Source organism: Mus caroli, unplaced genomic scaffold (genome assembly GCF_978045245.1).
Source record: "Mus caroli unplaced genomic scaffold, Mus_caroli_1 scaffold_2, whole genome shotgun sequence".
NCBI lineage: Eukaryota > Metazoa > Chordata > Mammalia > Rodentia > Muridae > Mus > Mus caroli.
In genome coordinates, this window is record NW_028227257.1 from 92520035 (window position 1) to 92539666 (window position 19632).

The 19632-nt window shown below is 34.9% G+C and overlaps 2 protein-coding genes across 2 annotated transcripts; both read right to left on the bottom strand.

The window, feature by feature from the left end:
* Nucleotides 1–1014: 1014 nt before the first annotated feature.
* LOC110289844 (olfactory receptor 5W2-like) lies at nucleotides 1015–1959 on the bottom strand. The gene has a single exon (XM_021156245.1). The coding sequence runs from the start codon at nucleotides 1945–1947 to the stop codon at nucleotides 1015–1017; it is 933 nt and encodes a 310-aa protein (XP_021011904.1). The 5' UTR covers nucleotides 1948–1959.
* An 8534-nt stretch (nucleotides 1960–10493) lies between these two features.
* LOC110289813 (olfactory receptor 5W2-like) lies at nucleotides 10494–11426 on the bottom strand. Its single transcript, XM_021156194.1, has one exon. It carries the CDS (start codon nucleotides 11418–11420, stop codon nucleotides 10494–10496), a length of 927 nt encoding a protein of 308 aa, XP_021011853.1. The 5' UTR covers nucleotides 11421–11426.
* Between the last annotated feature and the right edge of the window lie 8206 nt (nucleotides 11427–19632).

A 19632-nucleotide genomic window follows, 5' to 3' on the forward strand; every position in this document is an offset into this window, starting at 1 on the left:
GAAGAATAAAACTAGTCATGCTAAAGTGAATGTGTCCAAAACACCACACAGCCTACAGAAAAAAAACAAAACAAAACAAAACAAACAAAAACAAAACCACCACCACAACAACAACAAAAACAGGAAAACCCATAGAATTAAGGGATGTTTTGAGTGGGATAAATAGTCTTCCTCAGGGAAAACCATGCCAATTAGTAGTCTAGGGTCAAATGGCCAACCATGAAAATATAAGTGACATTTATAAATACTGAATATATAAATATATAATATATAAATATTTATAAGTGGAGAGAAGATGGATGGATAGATAGATAGATAGATAGATAGATAGATAGATAGATAGATAGATAGATAGTACTTTGTAGCCTACATTGGTATGACTTTATTGGTTTTAAAATGACAAGGATTTTTTTTTTTAATCTCAATGCCTATCTAAGTTTAATCCTTAGGCTTGTGCATATAAATATTTAACTTCTCCATCTCATCATGCATCAGTTTAATCCAGGAACTTGTATCTCAAACCAACTATACCTTGTTCTTGCACATTGATTTTAAGCACCAATATTTAATAATACCACAGACTTCATTTATTTCAGAACACAAGGCTGATTATAAAATCTCAAGTGTATATATTCAGGGTATAATTACTAGAAGTATATGAAATAACAAGAAATAAAACATTGGGTTTACTATAAAATATAGGACATGAAATATCAAAAAAGAAATATAAATAAATGTTTCCTAAAATTGTATTATAAACACAAAGTGAAACAATAAGTGAATTAAATTGGTATCATAGAAATAATCAGAAAAATTAAAGTTAAGAAAACCACATGTTGATATGAGCTATATAAAAATTACACATTTGAAGATATGTTACACCTAATTTCAGTAGCTTATTAACACAAAGAAATTTTTTAAATTAAAACTAAAAATTATTTTTCTGTGTCATTAATATAATTTACTAGAAAAAATAATTTTAAATAAGTGGATATGTACATGTGGTATAATTGGTTAGAACCAAGTTTTTGTTTTCAGTTTTTGGAGTGCCTCTTTCACATCCTTGTTCCTCAGGCTGTAAATCAGAGGGTTCAACACGGGGATCACCAAGGTGTAAAACAGTGAGGTCATTTTGTCTTGATCTAGAGAATAAGAAGAACTTGGCCGAAAATACATGAAAAGCATAGTTCCCTGGAAAATTGCAACTGCAGTTAAATGAGAGGTGCAAGTAGAAAAAGCTTTGAACCTACCCTCAGCAGAACGGATCTTCAGGACTGATAGAATGATATAGCAGTAAGAGACAAGAACTCCTGAGATGGTGCTCAGTTCAATGAAACCAAAAACAGTAAATAAGGCAAGTTCATTCACTTGAATGTCAGAGCAGGAAAGCATGTATAGTGGAGGTAAATCACAGAAGAAGTGGTTGATTTCATTGGACCCACAGAAACACAAGCGAAATGTCAATGTTGTGTGTACTATAGCATCCACAATAGCAACTATGTAAACTACAGCCAGAAGTTGGTAACACACCTTGCTGGACATATCTACTGCATATAGCAAGGGGTTGCTGATTGCCTTGTATCGATCAAATGCCATCATTGCCAGCAGCATACACTCCACATCTGTAAAGATGCAGAAGATGAAGAACTGAAGAACACAGCCAAGAAAAGTAATTGAGTTGCTGCTCTTGGCAAGCAGGTCCAATAACATCTTTGGTCCAACTGCAGAGGAATAGCAGACATCAGAGAAAGAGAGGTGGCTGAGGAAAAAGTACATTGGGATGTGAAGCTGATGGTCCATCCTGATCAAAATTATCATTCCAAGATTTTCAATAAGAATAATGAGATAGACAATTAGAAAAGTAGTAAATAAAGTCACCTTGATCACAGGATTATTGGTAATTCCCAAGAAAAGGAACTCAGTGGCTGAACAGTTCCCAACCTCCATTCTTTGTTTTATAAACTGCTTCTAAATGACCAAGATAATGACTGATTAGATATTTTTATATGTTTGAATAGTGCTATATACTACAATAATACTTATTATAGTTATTTAAGTTCAAAAACAACCTATTGTAATTAAAAGTGGAATTCGTATAAAATGTGTCTAATATAGTCGACCTACATTGTGTCTACAGAGCACAGAGTTCAGCAAACATTTTTCTTAAAATAACCAGTTATCTTTATTATTATTAATTCTGATCAAACTATAGTTCCAGATTCAAAAAATATGAATGGAGTGACAATGTAATCCAGAAGATCCACAATAAAAAAATCATTTCTGCACAAAAAAATCACATTATTGTCTTAATAAAGAAATAATTTTAGAACTATTGCTGTTATTTTTCATAAATTAATGAAAAAGACTTATTCTGACAATGCTTAGTGTCAAAGTTTTACTCAAAGTTCAAATAAATTTTAAATATACCCATCACGATGTCAATGTTTTGTCTGGAGTTTTATAAGCCTATCATAAACTTCATCTAATTGTGAAATTTGTATCTCTCAAAAGTAAAAGGATATTTCATAAAAAGTTAGAAGAGGATCTAGAAATCTAGAACAGACACTTGATACAGAGTTAGGACTAGAGCTAGGCTAGTGCCCATATACTGTAAGGTATGTGTGCTTTTCAACATGTGATTGTGGCACTAAGGAGATTCCCTGAAACAAAAATGCCAGGTACTCTAAAAGAAATACTGAGCTCTGTGTTCAGTCAGAAACTTTAATATGCAACCGGAGATGTCAGTTTCTACTCTATACAAACATTCATGTGCAATTGTGAACACTTAAGCACCACAACAAGATTATACATGCATATACATATGCACAATAAGAAACAGAACAGCAAACAAATGTGTACAGTGTTAGGGGTTTTCAAACAAATGGTGATGGGTAGACATAAGGAATATTTCTGGGGTATATATGGTTCAATTTCTTACGTTAATTTATTTATATGTGGATGTCAGGGATTGCCTTTCTGTAGGTTTGTTGTTTCAAAATTGGAATTTGTTGATGATTGAACACTTACTTTTTCTAGAGTTAAATGTAATATATTATCCATGAGTTCTGAATTAACATACATTAATATTTTAATATTTAATATTTTAGTTGTTGTATTAAATAAATAACATTTAAACTTACATATAATACAATTTTTAAAGAGCTTTTTGAAAGAAAAAAGTACCTATGAATCCTAGCTAAAAGAATAATAGGTAAAACAATTATGGAGTTTACAAAAAATGATGTCATACAAATTCTTACAATTTTTAATAAGAAAATATTCTTGGACATTAGATTAAGAATCCCACTTAACTGGTACACCTGCATGAAGTCAATTTCTACATAATTTAATAATGATTTCTTTTTTGAAATGAAAGTATCTGTATTTTCCTGTATTATATAAATATACTCATTAGGAGACTTACCTGTGATGGTTCTGTGCTTATCAATGGTGTGTAGATTTATGTAGAAGACATTTTATTTCACACAGTGACTGTTGGGATTTAATCTGCCTTCACTCTTCTGAGTTATTCATCAATGTTTAATTAGATTTCTTATTGAGAATTACCCTCTGAGAATATTGTCACAAGTTTAGCAAAGGTTATTTTATTAATTTACTTTTGTTAACTAACTTAATTAGCATCATTGCTATACCTATTTCAGGTCAATTAGAGAGAGAGAGAGAGAGAGAGAGAGAGATATGGATAGTGTAATCCCTTGGTACAAACACAAAACAGCATATTTTCCAATCTTTCTTAGTTTCTCAATGGGCCCTCCAGGCAGTAAAATTATAATTCATAGAGAAAGAATCGATACATACATAATTAAAGTATATTTACCTTGTTTTATATAAAAAAATTAAAGTGGACGTTTATTATGTGTGAACAAATAGGCCATCTAATATTATTCTTTATCCATTCCAGAAACAAGGATGAAGGGCGATTTAAGATATAGAAAGACAGTTTCCTCATTAGCTGTTCCTACATAGTCTCTGGTAGTATTGTGTTAGGATAATACTCATAGCTAGTCACTGGGAGATATGGGAGAAAAAATACATGAGAAGAAAAGAGGACTACATGAATTCACCTTAAGTAGGCATGAACTTTGATATATTCACAAGTCTAATTCTTTAGCTTGTATTTCAGTGATAAATTCCCTGAAGTAGTTCCACAAAATAGAATTTCAAAGGCTTAGATATAATGAATAAAATAAGACCAGTTTGTGGAATTTCAGGTTGATTTTTTGGAGCGTATTTATTTCACAGCAATTTCACTTAAAAATGCAGGTCACTTGAAGCTCAAGTTGGTTTTTAAATGCTGCAATAGAAATTTGCAAGTATTAAGATTTTCTGTACATTTAAATGTATTTTGAATAATGCCTTTTGTTTTGTTGTTGATTTAACATTTAAAATTACACATACAAAGTAAGAAATACTAGTTAACTTATATTGAACAATGAAATATTTCTCACTGTCAAAAAGTAGATGCATGTAGTTCAGCTAATACCATATTGGTTGAGCCCTCCATTGTGGTTCAGAGGGCTAGGTTTTTTCTTATTTAATTATTTATTTATTTACTTACTTACTTACTTATTTAATGATACTATTCATTTGCATTTCAAATAATATCCCACTTCCCAGTTAGCCTTCCACAAACCACCCTTCCTATCCCGCTCTCCCCTCTCTTCTCTCCCCTTTGCTTCTATGAAGGTGCTCCTCTACCCATTCACCAGCTACCACCTCACTTTCCCTATCACTGGTGCATCGGCTTCCACAGGACCAATGCCCACCCCTCCCTTTGATGTCTGATAAGGCCATGCTGTGCTACATATCCATCTGGAGTCATGGATCCCTTCATGTATATAAACTTTTTCGTTGGTAGTTGATCTCTGAGAGCTGTGGCTTGTCTGGTTAGTTGATATTGTTCTTCCTATGGAGTTGTAATCCACTTCAGCTCCTTTAGTCCTTCTCCTAGCTCTTCCAGTGGAGGTTCCCATGTTCAGTTCAATGGTTGTATGCCAGTAGTAGAACCTCTCAGGGAGCATCTATACCAGGCTCCTGTCAGCAATCACTTCTTGGCATCATCAATAGTGTGGGTGTTTAGTGAATGCAGATGGGATGGTCTCTGGATCGCCTTTTCTTCAGTCTCTGCTACATTTTTTTGTCCCAGGTCCCTTCCTCCCTCTACCTCCTGTGATTATTTTGTTCCCCTTCTATGAAGGATTTGAAGCATCCACAGTTTGGCCTTCCATTTTTCTTAAAAGCTCCAAATGGTTTATGGGTTATATTGTGTCTATTCTCAGCTTTGGGGGCAATATCCATTTATCAGTCAGTGTATACCGTGTGTGTTCTTTTGTGTCTGGGTTATCTTACACAGGAGCACTTTTGGTAAAATATTTGAGATGGGTGAGTGTCCATTTCCCTCATCTGGAGACCATCCCTGTCTACTGGAAGTGGTCTCTACAGGTTCTATCACTGCTTTGATAAGTATTTCGGCTAAAATTCATCCCTGTTGGGTCCTGGGAGTCTCTTACTTTTCTGACATCTGGGACTTTCTAGTGGCTTACTTTTGTACTGGTTCCTCATCTCCCATTGCTATATATTTCTATTCTATTTCAGACCATCCATACTTCTCTCCTATCCTTTCCAATACTTGATCCTGCCCCCCTTTTCCCTCCCCATCCTCTCTTGCTTCCAGCTCCCTCCCTCCCTTTACTTCCTGTGATTATTTTGTTCCCTTTCTATGAAGGATTGAAGCATCCACAGTTTAGCCTTCCATTTTCTTAAAAGCTCCAAATGGTTTATGGGTTGTATTGTGCCTATTCTAAGCTTTTGGGGTGATATCCATTTATCAGTCAGTGTATACCATGTGTGTTCTTTTGTGTCTGGATTACCTTACTCAGGATGATATTTTCAAGACATTGAAGAAGACTTCCGAAAATGGAGAAATCTCCCATGCTCATGGATCAGCAGGATTAACATAGTAAAAATGGCCATCTTACTGAAAGCAATCTGCAGATTCAGTGCAATCCCCATCAAAATTTCAACTCAATTCTTCACAGAGATAGAAAGAGCAGTTCTCAAATTCATCTGGAATAACAAACAAAATAAAAACAAAAAACAAAAACAAAAACCCAAACAGAAGATAGCAAGCACCATTCTCTGTTCTGGGGAAATCATCATCCCTGACCTCAAGCTGTACATAGATAGAGCAATAGTGATAAAACAGAAATCAAAACAAACAAACAAATAAAAGACCTAAAAATCAAACGACAAAAATACATGGTATTGGTACAGAGACAGGCAGGTAGAAGAATGGAATATGATTGAAGATCCAGAAATAAATGCACACACCTATGATCATTTGATCTTTGACATATAATCCAAAACCATCCAGTGGAGAAAAAAAAAAAAAGACAGCATTTTGAACAAATGTTGCTGGTTCAACTTGCAGTCAGCATGTAAAAGCATGAAAATTGATCTATTTTTAATATTATTTTTATTAGATATTTTCTTTATTTTCATATCAAATATTATCCCCTTTCCTGGGTTCCCCTCTGAAAACCCTTATCACATCCCCCCTCCAATAAGGCCATTGTCTGCTACATATGCAGCTTGAGCCATGAGTTCCTCCATGTGTACTATTTGGTTCGTGGTTTTGTCCCTGGGAGCTCTGGGGGTACTGGTTAGTTCATATTGTTTGTTGTTTCTAATATGGAGTTGCCAACACCTTCAGCTCCTTGGGTTCTTTCTCTAGCTCCTCCATTGTGTTCCCTGCGCTCTGTCCAATAGTTAGTTGAAAGCCTCCACCTCTGTATTTGTCAGGGTCTGGTAGAGCCTCTCATGAGACAGCTATATCAAGCTCCTGTCAGTAAGCACTTGTTGGCATCCACTATAGTGTATGGGTTTGGCTACTGTATATGGAATGGATCCACAGTTGGGCCATTCTCTAGAAGGCCTTTTCTTCAGTCACTGCTCCACACTTTGTCTCTGTATGCTTATCTCCTTGTACAAAGCTCAAGTCCAAGTGAATCAAGGACATGCACATAAACCAGATATGCTGAATCTAATTGACTAGAAAGTAGCATAGAGCCTAGAACACAACAACACTGGGTGTTCACCTTTTAAACAGTAGAAAGGCCAGGAAGAGGCACAATTATGTTTTATGAGGGAAATTCTCAATTTCTAACGGCTCTACACTTATGAACTAATCATTTCACAGGGATTTCAGTTTTTAATCCATCATTTTAAGGGTTAAAATTTCAAGATATAGGAAAGGAAGCCATCATTATTGCCATGCACTCCAGTCAAGTCTGCTTGACAGGCTGAAAAGTCTGTAAGCACTCAAGGAGGAAAAGAGTTTCAGGGAAACTCACCTCCTGGAGCTTTGGCATTCTCTTTTACCCATATACTCATACCCTATTCCCAATTAGTCTGGTGTATGGAACTAAGAGCTCTCTTTTAGTATTTTATTATAAATGCCTTTTAAGTTTAAATTCTGATATAGTTAAGTCTCCCCAGTGTTCCAAGGTCCCAGAAGCCAATGAGCTTGGAATCCAGCATGAATGCAGTAAAAAGGTTACCTATTCAGTAACTAATTAAGCATTACAAAAGACAGAGCCAGTAGCTCAGAGCTGGTCTGCAAAATATTTACTAAGGACAGTAGCAAATCTCACCCTAACAAGGGAATACCATAATAGAGCCAGGGAATCCCACTGAGATAGAAATCTTCAGTACAGGCTACATTGCATATTAGAAGCAAGTTGGTGAATTCTCCTGACAAATGGAGATTCTCCAGATACTTAAAAGTTACACTCATATAAGAATTTAGCAAGGCCTAGGGATAGGGGGGTTGTGATATTGCATTATTCATGAGGTCTGCCAAGAGCAGAACCGCCTGGTGCTAGCCTTCACAAGGTTCAAAGGTATAGCACTAGGGTGTGAAATCCTTACCTGTCACTAAGCCGACCCTAGGCAGGACTGCTTTATCTTTACTGTAAACCTTTACCTGGTTCCTGTAAATCCTTTTGAAATCATTCCTTTGTTTTGTGTCAGTCAACTTCAATGCACTTTGCCTGCTGTGACTTCTCAACCCCTTGTATTTTTTGTGCTATATAAGACTGGTGTTCCACCATGCCTGGTGGAACTGGTGGTGCATGCCTTTAATCCAGGCACTTGGGAGGCAGAGACAGGCATATTTCTGAGTTCGAGCCCAGCCTGGTCTACAAAGTGAGTTCCAGGACATCCAGGGCTATACAGAGAAACCCTGTCTTGAAAAAACAAAAAAACAAAACAAAAAACAAAACAAAACAAAAAGACAGGTGTTCACTTTGTGACAATACATTCAGATTCTACACAACTTCCTGTGTGTGTCTGTCACCCACAGACGCCTTGCCCACCTGCCCCAGAGACTTGTTCCACACAGACAAAGGGACCCAGAGGGTCTGCGGCACATTATATCTGTATATTCTATTGTGGAGTGACTAATGGTTAGTTGCTAAAACATTGCAGAGGTACAAATTTATACAGCTTTTTATCTAAAGAAAGAATCCTTGCTTACTTTTCTTTTGGTGTCTTGTTATGACATTACATGTTCTACACTGAAAATAAGAAACACTTCTCAGACCTTATTTTTTAATTAATTAATTGGTTAATTAGTTAATTCACATCCCAAATGCTAGGGTTTGGGGTAGGCTTTATTTTTATAATAAAATGTTAGAAAGAGTGTTTCAAACTGTGACCTAGAAAGTCTGAAACAGTCCATGGCATTTACCTTCTCCAATCAGTGTGAAATTAACAATGTTTTATGCCTTTGCCTTTTCAAATACAATGTGTCTTTTCCTGAGAAAGTATTTAAACTATCAGAAAAAAATAATAAATTAAGATGAAAATTAATATACAAATAAATTCTATTTTCTTACAACCAAATTAGTACCTTTTTTGTGTGTATTTAATACCTCAGTATCCAGTAATTTCAAGTATTTTTCTAAGAAATTCATCTCTTTATTTTTGTCTATATGCATATTTTATAATAAGTTCACAAATAATTTTACCAACATCCAATATATAATAAATATATTAATTAGTATCTAATTTTGTTACTTTTCACATTCTTTTTTCAAAATATGATGGTAGAGTTCCAAATTCAGGAATAAAATGCTTAGACATATGATATATTTAATATGGCATTTTGGTGACATTTATCTATGAAAAGAATAATGTTATTTAAGACCTTAAGGGACAAAGTAAACAAAGACAAATCTATCACCAGTGTTATGTGTACAGAGAAAGGGAAGGGAAAGCTTCCTCACAGAAGTGATACATAGTTATGGAGGGAAAGAATTCACAGTTGGTAAAGGGAAGTTCCATCACAAGGAGAGAAATGTTGCATAGTTAATAATAGACACTTTAAGTACAGTGATACAGGACTACTCCACCAGCTCTCAAGAGCTTTTATGTAAAGAATATTAATCTCTTTTCACATGTTAATGGTGACTAGATAACAAGCTGTATCTATTTATATACACTTTTTTCTGATTCGAAAAATTTTGACATGAAGATGTTATATGAAATGCAGTGAATTTTCACTGAAAGTGTGATTGATTGTAAAGCTGTTTATTCTACCACACAGGTAAAGCTTGTGCTGTTTCCAAATGCCTCAATCACTATCAAGTTATTAAACCTTTGTCTGTTCACATCTCCAACACTCATAATTTTACTTCTGCAACAAATAAAACCTTTCTCCTACACACTGAATTTAAGTACCTTCATTTGGGTCAGTGGTTTTCAACCAGTGGGTCAGAATCTCTATGGCAAACCTCTGTCTCCAAAAATATTTAGATTACAATTTATAATACTAGAAAAATTACAGTTATGAAGTAGCAACAAATGAAATTTTATGGTTGTGGTCACAACAAAATTAGAATTTTTTTTTAAAGTGTCACAGCATATGGATTTTGAGAACCATTGCCCTAAATGATGACTTAATTACATCAGAATTATTTTGAAGTGTACTATAAAATTTTCAAGTTCAATCTAAGTCTGTTACATCCACAAGAATACAAATTTATAAGGAAAAACATTTGAATATGTCATGAAACCTGAATATAATAGGCAAAGTGAAATTTGTAAATATTCATTATACAGCCTAATCAAAACTGCTAAAACAAATAGATGACACACCATAATACAAATAAAATGATCAATTTTAGTAATGAACACACTTTTAGAACCATGTGTGTTAGGAATTAATATTATATGTTATATTTTATATTTATAATATATAACATAATATATATAATACTCAAGCATTATATACTCAAACATGAAATAGTATGAGTCCTACTACATTTATTGCATTTAAGTGTTTGAAGAGACACATTTTACCAATTTAAATACAAATCATACCTTTCATCTATATCATTATAGTTTTCTACAATAAATATTGAAATCATTAAAAATAAGTAGACATGCACATGTCATATATTTCTTTAGAACTACATTTTCAGTTTCAGTTTTTGAAGAGCCTCTTTCACATCCTTATTCCTCAAGCTATAAATCAGAGGGTTCAACATTGGGATCACAAGAGTGTAGAACAGTGAAGTCATTTTATCTTGATCCAGAGAATAAGAAGAACTTGGCCGAAAATACATGAAAAGCATAGTTCCCTGGAAAATGGCAACTGTGGTGAGATGAGAGGTGCAGGTGGAAAAAGCTTTGAACCTGCCCTCAGCAGAACGGATCTTCAGGACTGATAGAATGATATAGCAGTAAGAGACAAGAACTCCTGAGATGGTGCTCAGTTCAATGAAACCAAAAACAATAAATAAGGCAAGTTCATTGACTTGTATTTCAGAGCAGGAGAGCAGGTAAAGTGGAGGTAAATCACAGAAGAAATGATTGATCTCATTAGAACCACAGAAACACAAACGGAATGCCAAAATTGTATGTATCAAACCATCTGTTGTTGCCACCAGGTAAACCCCAGTCATAAGCATAAAACACACCATGCTAGACATGTTCACGGTGTAGAGCAATGGATTGCTAATGGCCTGGTATCTATCAAAGGCCATTACTGCTAGCAGTAGACACTCAGAATCTGCAAAGACACAGAATATCAAAAACTGCAGAGCACAACCAAAAAAAGGAATTGATTTCTCTGCAGCTAAGAGATCCACCAGCATTTTTGGACCAATTGCTGTGGAATAGCAAAAGTCACAGAAAGAGAGATTGCTGAGAAAAAAGTACATGGGTGTGTGGAGCTGAGTGTCCATTCTAATTAAAATGATAATTCCAAGATTCACAAGAAGAGTAATGAGATAAACAACTAGAAATGTGGTGAACAGGGCCACTTTTTTGCCAGGGTTATTAGTAATCCCTAAGAAAACAAATTCATCCACAGAGGAGCAGTTTCCCCTATCCATTCTTCTTTCTTCTTATGTAAAATTTAAAAGATATTTTCAAAACTAGGTGGATGCATTCTTAATTATCTGTAAAAAAGAGAATAATTTATTGCATGGATTTTCTCTCAAAAATCTACACAGTCACATTACTCTATAAGTAGATCTTTAAGACATTAATCATAATAAAACATATGTAATCGTGTGAAGGTTCAATTGTTATGATGAGTGACATCCAGGTATCATTATATAAAATGTAACTATTTATATTTTCAACATGTTTGATGCTCCCTGAATTTTTCAAGCATATTTCTGATTTACTGAATTTTTACTTGAGCTTCAATGTATGCAGATTGAATCGCAATCATAGAGGTATTAAGCTGTACCATAAAAGATTAGATCTTTTCATATTTAAAAATATTCACCTGAACAAACTATTAGTTATAAATACTCAGATTCTCCAAACTCATGATTGGTTGGAAGAACATTTGTTAGTTCAAGAAGCAATGGAAGTCTATATCAATGGTTGCTGAACATTAAAAGCATTTTCTTCTGATGCTATGTTGCCTATGACATTTTATAACAAAGGAAACAAATCAGAACTTTATGTCAGACTATTGTTTATTTTTATTGGTCTGTGTTTGCTCTAAAGGAAAGTCTAGAGACAAACCATTAAAATCTGGGCACCCCAAGAGACAATTTAAAACAAAATTGTAAATATATTATGAAACACTAATATTTGCCTTGTACCAAGTTTTTAAATCAAAATTTTTATTGTGAATTTGAAAAGAAAATAAGGTAACATTAATTTTTTAGAAATGCATATGTTTGTCTTTAATATATCAGGTATTTAAATTCATAGAACCCTTGTTGAAACTGTTTTTATTAATTTTGTATAGTAAGTGTTATCTATGGCTTATATAGAGTTGAAATAAAATCTAACTACTACATGTTATTTTAAAGTTACATTTCTATTATCTGGTTTAAAAGGAGTCATCAACAGATGACACCAACAAAGACTTCAATTAATGTGTCCATTATAGTCAAGTGTTCAAGGGTTGCTTATGAACCTATATTAAAATAAATGAGTAAAGTGTTATTTGGAAAATGCTAATATTTATATTCAGAGACTTCTACTTTGAGAGCAAATTATCATTTAATACTTCATGATGCATCAATATATATAAACATAGAGTAAATGATTCATTTAAAAAATGCTCTCATTATTTTCCAAAAAGGATCAATATTTTATACCTTGTCTTTTTAAATGTTGAAACTCAAGAACATACCTGAAGAGAACAGCTCAATTGTACATGAATACTATGCAAGGGGTGTTTTTTTGTATGCAGTTAAAATTTGGGGTTTATATCTCTGAAGCTACTTCCCTAAGGCTTTGGTGTTCTCAAAACATTTAATTAATTACATTTCTGGTTTAGTATTTTCCCAAGTGAATCATGCATATCTTAGGCAAAACTTGAGCTTAAGTCTTGAGGACAGTCAGCCAATAGATCTGTGTCAGATGGAAAATGAAAATTAATTTTATACTCTAAAATATAATTGATATGAACATAATATGTACTAGAGAAAACCTAATGATTTCATTGAGTTATTCATTAATTTTGCTGAAATTGTTTTTTTTTTCGAGGCATCCTCTAATTTAACGTCTATTTTCTATGTTATGAAAAAATGAAGTGTTACTATTAAGTTTGAGTCTCTGCAAGTATCTGGGTGCACATGGCTTAGCTTATACAAATGACACCTATGCCTATGTAGTTGTTTGCTACCCAAGCCTATATGTTACCATTGAAAATCTAAGAGTTTTTTGTTTGTTTGTTTGTTTTTTGTTGTTTGTTTGGTTTTTTTCGAGACAGGGTTTCTCTGTACAGCCCTGACTGTCCTGGAACTCACTTTGTAGGCCAGGCTGGCCTAAAACTCAGAAATCCACCTGCCTCTGTCTCCCAAGCACTGGGATTAAAGGCATGCTCCACCACCGCCCAGTTTAAGAATTTTTTTTTAATCTACTTTATATTTCTGAAAACTGAAGTTGTTTATCAGCTGCAACTATTCTCTGGTAGAAATTTTTAGATCTGTTATGTATACAATCAAATAATCTGAAAATAGTGTTACACTTGACTTCTTCCTTCCCAACTTGTATCCCCTTGATCTCCACTTGTGTAATTGCTGTAGCTAGAACTTCGAGTACTTTATTGAATAGATATGGAAAGAGTGGACAGCCTTGACTTGCCCTTTATTTTAATGGGATTGCTTCAAGTTTCTTTCCATTTAATTTGGTATTTGCTATTGGTTTGCTATCTATTGCATTTATTGTGTTTAAATGTGTTCCTTGTATCTCTGATCTCTTCAAGACTTTTAACATGAAGGGATATTGGACTTTGTCAAAGGCTTTTTCAGCATCTAATGAGATGATTTTTAAATTTGAGTTTGTTTATATAGTGGATTACATTGATAGATTTTCATATACTGAACCATACGTGCAAACCTGCAATGAAGCTTACTTGATCATACTAAATTATGGTTTTGATGTGTTCTTGGGTATGTTTTGTGAGAACTTTACTGAGTACTTTTGCATCGATTTTCATAAGCAAAATTGATCTGAAGATCTCTTTCTTTGTTGGGTCTTTGTCTGGTTTAGATATCAGAGTATCTGTGGCCTCACTAAATGGACTAGGTAGTGTTCTTTCTGGTTCTAATTATGGAATACTTTTCAGCAATATATTAGCATTTCTTTGGAGATCTGGTAAAATTATGCACTAAAACCATCTGACCCTGAGTTTTTACTGATTAGGATGATTTTAATGACTTCTTCTATTTCCTTAGTGGTTAGAGAACTGTGTAGATATCCTAGCTGATCTTGATTTAACTGTTAGTACATTGTATCTGTGTAGAAAACAATACATTTCATCTAGATTTTTCCATGTTGCAGAGTATTGAGTTTTGTAGTAAGAACTGATTGCATTTTTAATTTTCAGTTTCTGTTGTTATATCTCCCTTTACATTTTTGAATTTGCTTGTATGGATACTGTGCTTATGCCTTTTAGTTACTTTGGGAAAGGTCTTATCTTGTTTATTATCTTGAAGAACAAGCTAGTTGTTTTATTGAATATTTGGACTGATTTCATTGCTTCTAATAAGATGTCTTCAGCCCTGAGTATTACAATAGCTGCAGTACACTCCTCATGGGTGAGTTTGCTTCTTTTGTTGTATAGCTTTCAGGTGTGTTGTTAAGTTGCTAGTATAGGATCTCTTCAATTTTTATATTAAGTGCTATGAATTTTCCTCTTACTACTGCTTTCACTGTGTCCTGTAGGTTAGTGTTGCTGTTCCTACATTTTCTTTCTATTCTAGAAAGTCTAATTTTTTTTCTTTATGTCTTTCATGACACAGTTTTCATTGATTAGAGAGTTGTTCAGGTTCCATGAGTTCCATGTGGGCTTTCTGTTGTTATGTTGTTTTTGAAGTCTATCCTTAATCTATGGTGATCTGATAAAATGCTAAGTATTATTTCAATCTTCTTGTATCTGTTGAGGATTGTTTTGTATCTGATTATATGGTCAATTTTGAAGAAGGCTTTTTGAGTTACTGAGAAGAAGGTATTTTCTTTTGTTTTGAGGTAAAATGTCCTGTAGGTAACTGTCCAATTTATTGGAGTTCTATAGGCTGCTACTTTTTTTCTTTCTTTTTTTATTGGACATTTTATGTGTTTACATTTCAAATGTTATCCTCTTTCATGGTTTTCACTCCAGAACCCCCCCCCCAATTCCTTCCTCTGCCTGCTTCTATTAGGACGCTCCCCATCCTACCCAACAACTTCAACCTCACCACACAGGCATTCCCCTACACTGGTGAATCAGCTGTTCATAGGACCAAGAGCTTCTCCTCCTATTGATGCTGGTGAAGCCATGGGTCCCTACAGGTGTAATCTTTGATTGGTGGTCCAGTCCTGGGAGTTCCAGGGGTGCCTGACCAGTTGACACTGTTGCTCCCTCCATGGGGCTGAAAACTCTTCAGGCTCCTTCATAATCTCTCTCATTCCCCCATTGGCAAGCCCATGCTAAGTCCAATGGTTGGGTGAAAGCATCCACCTCTGTATTTGTCAGGATCTGGCAGAGCCTGTCAGGAGACAGCTATATCAGGCTCCTGTCAGCAGGCATTTCTTGGGTGCCTGGGTGTCTGGGTATGGTATATGGGATAGGTCCCTAGGTGAGGCATTCTCTGGATGGCATTTCCTTTACTCTCTGACCCACACTTTGTCCCCTTATTTCCTTTGAACAGGAGCCCTTCTGAGTTAAGAACTTGGAGATGAATGAGTGGCCCCATCCCCCATCCAGGGGCCTTGCCTAACCTCTGGATATAATCTCTACAGGTTTTCCCTCCTCTTTGTTGGGCACTTCAACTAATTTCATTCCTGTTGGGTTCTGGGAGCCTCTTACCTTCCTGGCATCTGGGCTTGCAAGTGGCTACCCCTAGTTTTTCATCCCCTAGTGCTACAAACTTCTGGTCAAATCCCACAACCTCTGTATATCATCCCTGTCTCCTCTCATACCTAATCCTTCCCCTGTTTATCCACTACCACTTTTATCTTCCTCCAAATTCCCTACCACCTTCTACTTTCCTTGATTATTTTCCCCCTTCTAAGAATGACTGAAGCATACACATTTTGATCTTCCTTCATCTTGAGCTTCATATGGTCTATGAATTGTATCATGGCTAGTCTAAAACTTTGAGCTAATATCCACTTATCAGTGAGTGTATACCATGTATGTGCTTTTGTGACTGGGTTACCTAACTCACCTGAGTTTTTGATCTTTGCCATTCGGACTGGTGTGAGGAGATTTTCATATTAGATGATGAGAAAGCATTTGACAAAATTAAATACCCCATCATGATAAAAGACTTGGAAAGATCAGGAATTCAAGACCTATACCTAAACACAGTGAAAGCAGTATACAGCAAATAAGCAGCCAGCATCAAAATAAATGGAGAGAAACTTAAAGCAATACCACTAAAATTGGTGACTAGACAAGGTTGTTCACTTTCTCCTTACCTATGCATTATAGTACTAGAAGTTAGGTAGATCAATGGAATAGAATTGAAGACCCAGAAATGAACCCATGGACCTATGGTTACTTGATCTTTGACAAAGGTGCTAAAACCGTCCAGTGGAGAAAAGACAACATTTTCAACAAATGGTGCTGGTTCAACTGGCTGTCAGTATCTAGAAGAATGCAAAGATCCATTCTCATCTCTTTGTACAGAGCTCAAGTCCAAGTGGATCAAGGAACTCCACATAAAAGCAGATATACTGAAACGAATAGAAAGGAATATGGGGAAGAGCCTGGATCACATGGGCACAGGGGAAAGTATCCTTCACAGAACACCAATGGCTTATGCTCTAAGACCAAGAATAGACAAATGAGAACTCATAAAATTTCAAAGCTTCTGAAAGGCAAAGGACACTGTCAATAGAACAAAATAACAACCAAGAGATTGGGAAAAGATCTTTACGAATATTACATCCAATAGAGGGTTAATATCTAATATATACAAAGAACTCAAGAAGTTATACTCAAGGAAACAAAATAAACCTATTAAAATGGGGTATATAATAAAGAATTATTACCTGAGGAATGTTGAATGGCCAAAAAGTACCTTAAAAAAATTCAACATCCTTAGTCATCAAGAAAATACAAATCAAAACAACCCGGAGATTCTACCTCACACCCGTCAGAATGGCTAAGGTCAAAAACTTAGGTGAGCACAGATGCTGGTGATGATGTGGAGAAAGAGGAACACTCCTCCATTGCTGGTGGGATTGCAAGCTGATACAACCCCTCGGGAAATCAGTTTGGTGGTTCCTCAGAAAATTGGGCACAGTAGTACTCGAGGATCAAGCAATACCACTTCTGAGCATACACCCAGAAGGTGCTGAAACATGTAATAAGGACACATGCTCCACTATGTTCATAGCCTTATTTATAGAAGCCAGAAGCTGCAAAGAACTCAGATGTCCTTCAACAGAGGAATGGATACAGAAAATTTGGTGTATTTGTGCAATGGAGTACTATTCAGCTATTAATAACAATGGCTTCATTAAGTTCACAGGCAAATGCATAGAACTCGAAAATATCATCCTGAGTGAGGTAATTCAGTCACAAAAGAATGCACATGGTATTAACTCACTGATAAGTGGCTATTAGCCATCCCATATACAGTCATCAAACATGGAAGTTAATGGATTCCAGGAAGGTTTTGCTTACTGGAGCCTGACTTGTATTCTGAGAGACTCTGTCAGAGCCTGACAAATACAGAGGCAGATGCTTGCAGCCAACCACTGGACTTAGTGTGGGGTCCACAATAGAGGAGTTAAAGAAGGAACTGTAAGAGCTGAGTGGGATTGTAGCCCCATGGAGGGATCAACAGTGTCAACTGGTCAGACCCCTCAGAGCTCAGGACTGGTGCACCAACGAAAGAGTACACATGGATAAACCCATGACTCCACCCTCATATGTGGCAGAGGATGGCCTTGTTGGTTATCAGTGGGAGGAGAGGCCCTTGGACCTGAGGGTGTTCGATGCCCCAGTGTAAGGAATCCCAGGGCATTTAGGTTGATGTTGGTGGATGGGAGAGGGAGCATCCTCATAGAAGCAGTAGGAGGAAGGATGGAAGGGGGAGGGAGAGTTCCACAGGGAAAACCGGGAAAGGGGATAATATTTGAAATATAAACACATAAAATATCTAATTTTTTAAAAAAGCAAACCTTAAGAGTAATTGGATATAGCAGATAACCCCTCTTTTATAATGATGATAATCTTAAATATTTAAACATAAAGCAGAACTGATTACTCCCTCAAAAAATGTTTCTAAATATGGCCAACAGTTAGGATTTTTTGTTAATCAAGCACTTATCACAGATTTTTATTGGTTTATGATGTGTGTTTTCAAGTAAGGTGCATGTGACTGAGAAAAGGGAACACACTCTTTTGACTTTACCACTTGCATACATTATCAAAAAGTGTCCTAATTACTCAACATTTTTTTTGATATAAAAATTCTATTTAGATAAACTCATGGAATAAAATTAGACTCATAAGTGTTTTATCCTTTATTTATAATTCACGAACAGAAAAGTTGCTTCTAGAAGTAGAATGTCTGCAAACACATTTGTTATTCAAATAATCTTTCTCATACTCCTTATGCCAAGTTATTGAAACATTTAAAACAAATTACAAGCTGTACATATATATGCACTTTTAGGTATAAAAAGACATAAATAAACACAATTCAACCCACTAATATACAGAATGCAAATGATTGGATGAAAGAGAAAAATTTCTGTGCACTGCATCAATTTTTTCATTTGTACCTAAGCTTAGAGTCATATCAAACGCAAAAAGGAAGCAAAGCTAAAGTGAACTGAAATCTCTCTCCATGAATTACTGACCTGAGAAACTAGTGTTGCATGGTTGGAAACATGGTTTTATAATTTATTGTTCATTTCCCTTGATAATGTCAGTATAAAAATTTATAAATATAAGAAATGCAATGCAAGCAATGATTAAAAATTGAGGACTGTATGGGCTGAATAATGCAACAGTGTAGACTGAGGTGAACATGGAAGTCCGGAAAAACAAGTCAGCTGACTTCACTTTCAAGTGCTTACACAATTTTATAATTAATTTTGAAATTATAATATAATTACATCATTTCTTCTCCTTTTCCTCCCTCCAAAATCTCTCTCTCAGTCTCTCTCTCTCTCTCTCTCTCTCTCTCTATATATATATATATATATATATATATATATATATATAATTTTGTTTCTCAAATTCTTGACTTCTTTTTCTTTAAAAATTTGTATATATATGTATGTATGCATGTATGATAGCATAGGATAGGAGTGTGTGTTTTGTAGTGCAATTAGATAATATGTGAAATATGATGAATTATATGGATAAAATATTAAAATATGAACAAACAAAACATTCAAGCGATGTAGAAATACAGTATTATTTAATGTAGTTTCACGCGGTTTTTATTAGGAAGAGAGTAGGTATGTCAATTTCTCTTTCAGTATTAACATATATGTAATCTATATCAATACACGGGCAGTTAAATTACTATACTACAATAATTATTGATACTACGGATATTGTAAAACACATAGATATAGCTACTACTATAATTCATGGCAGACTAACATATTTATACATTCCCCCAT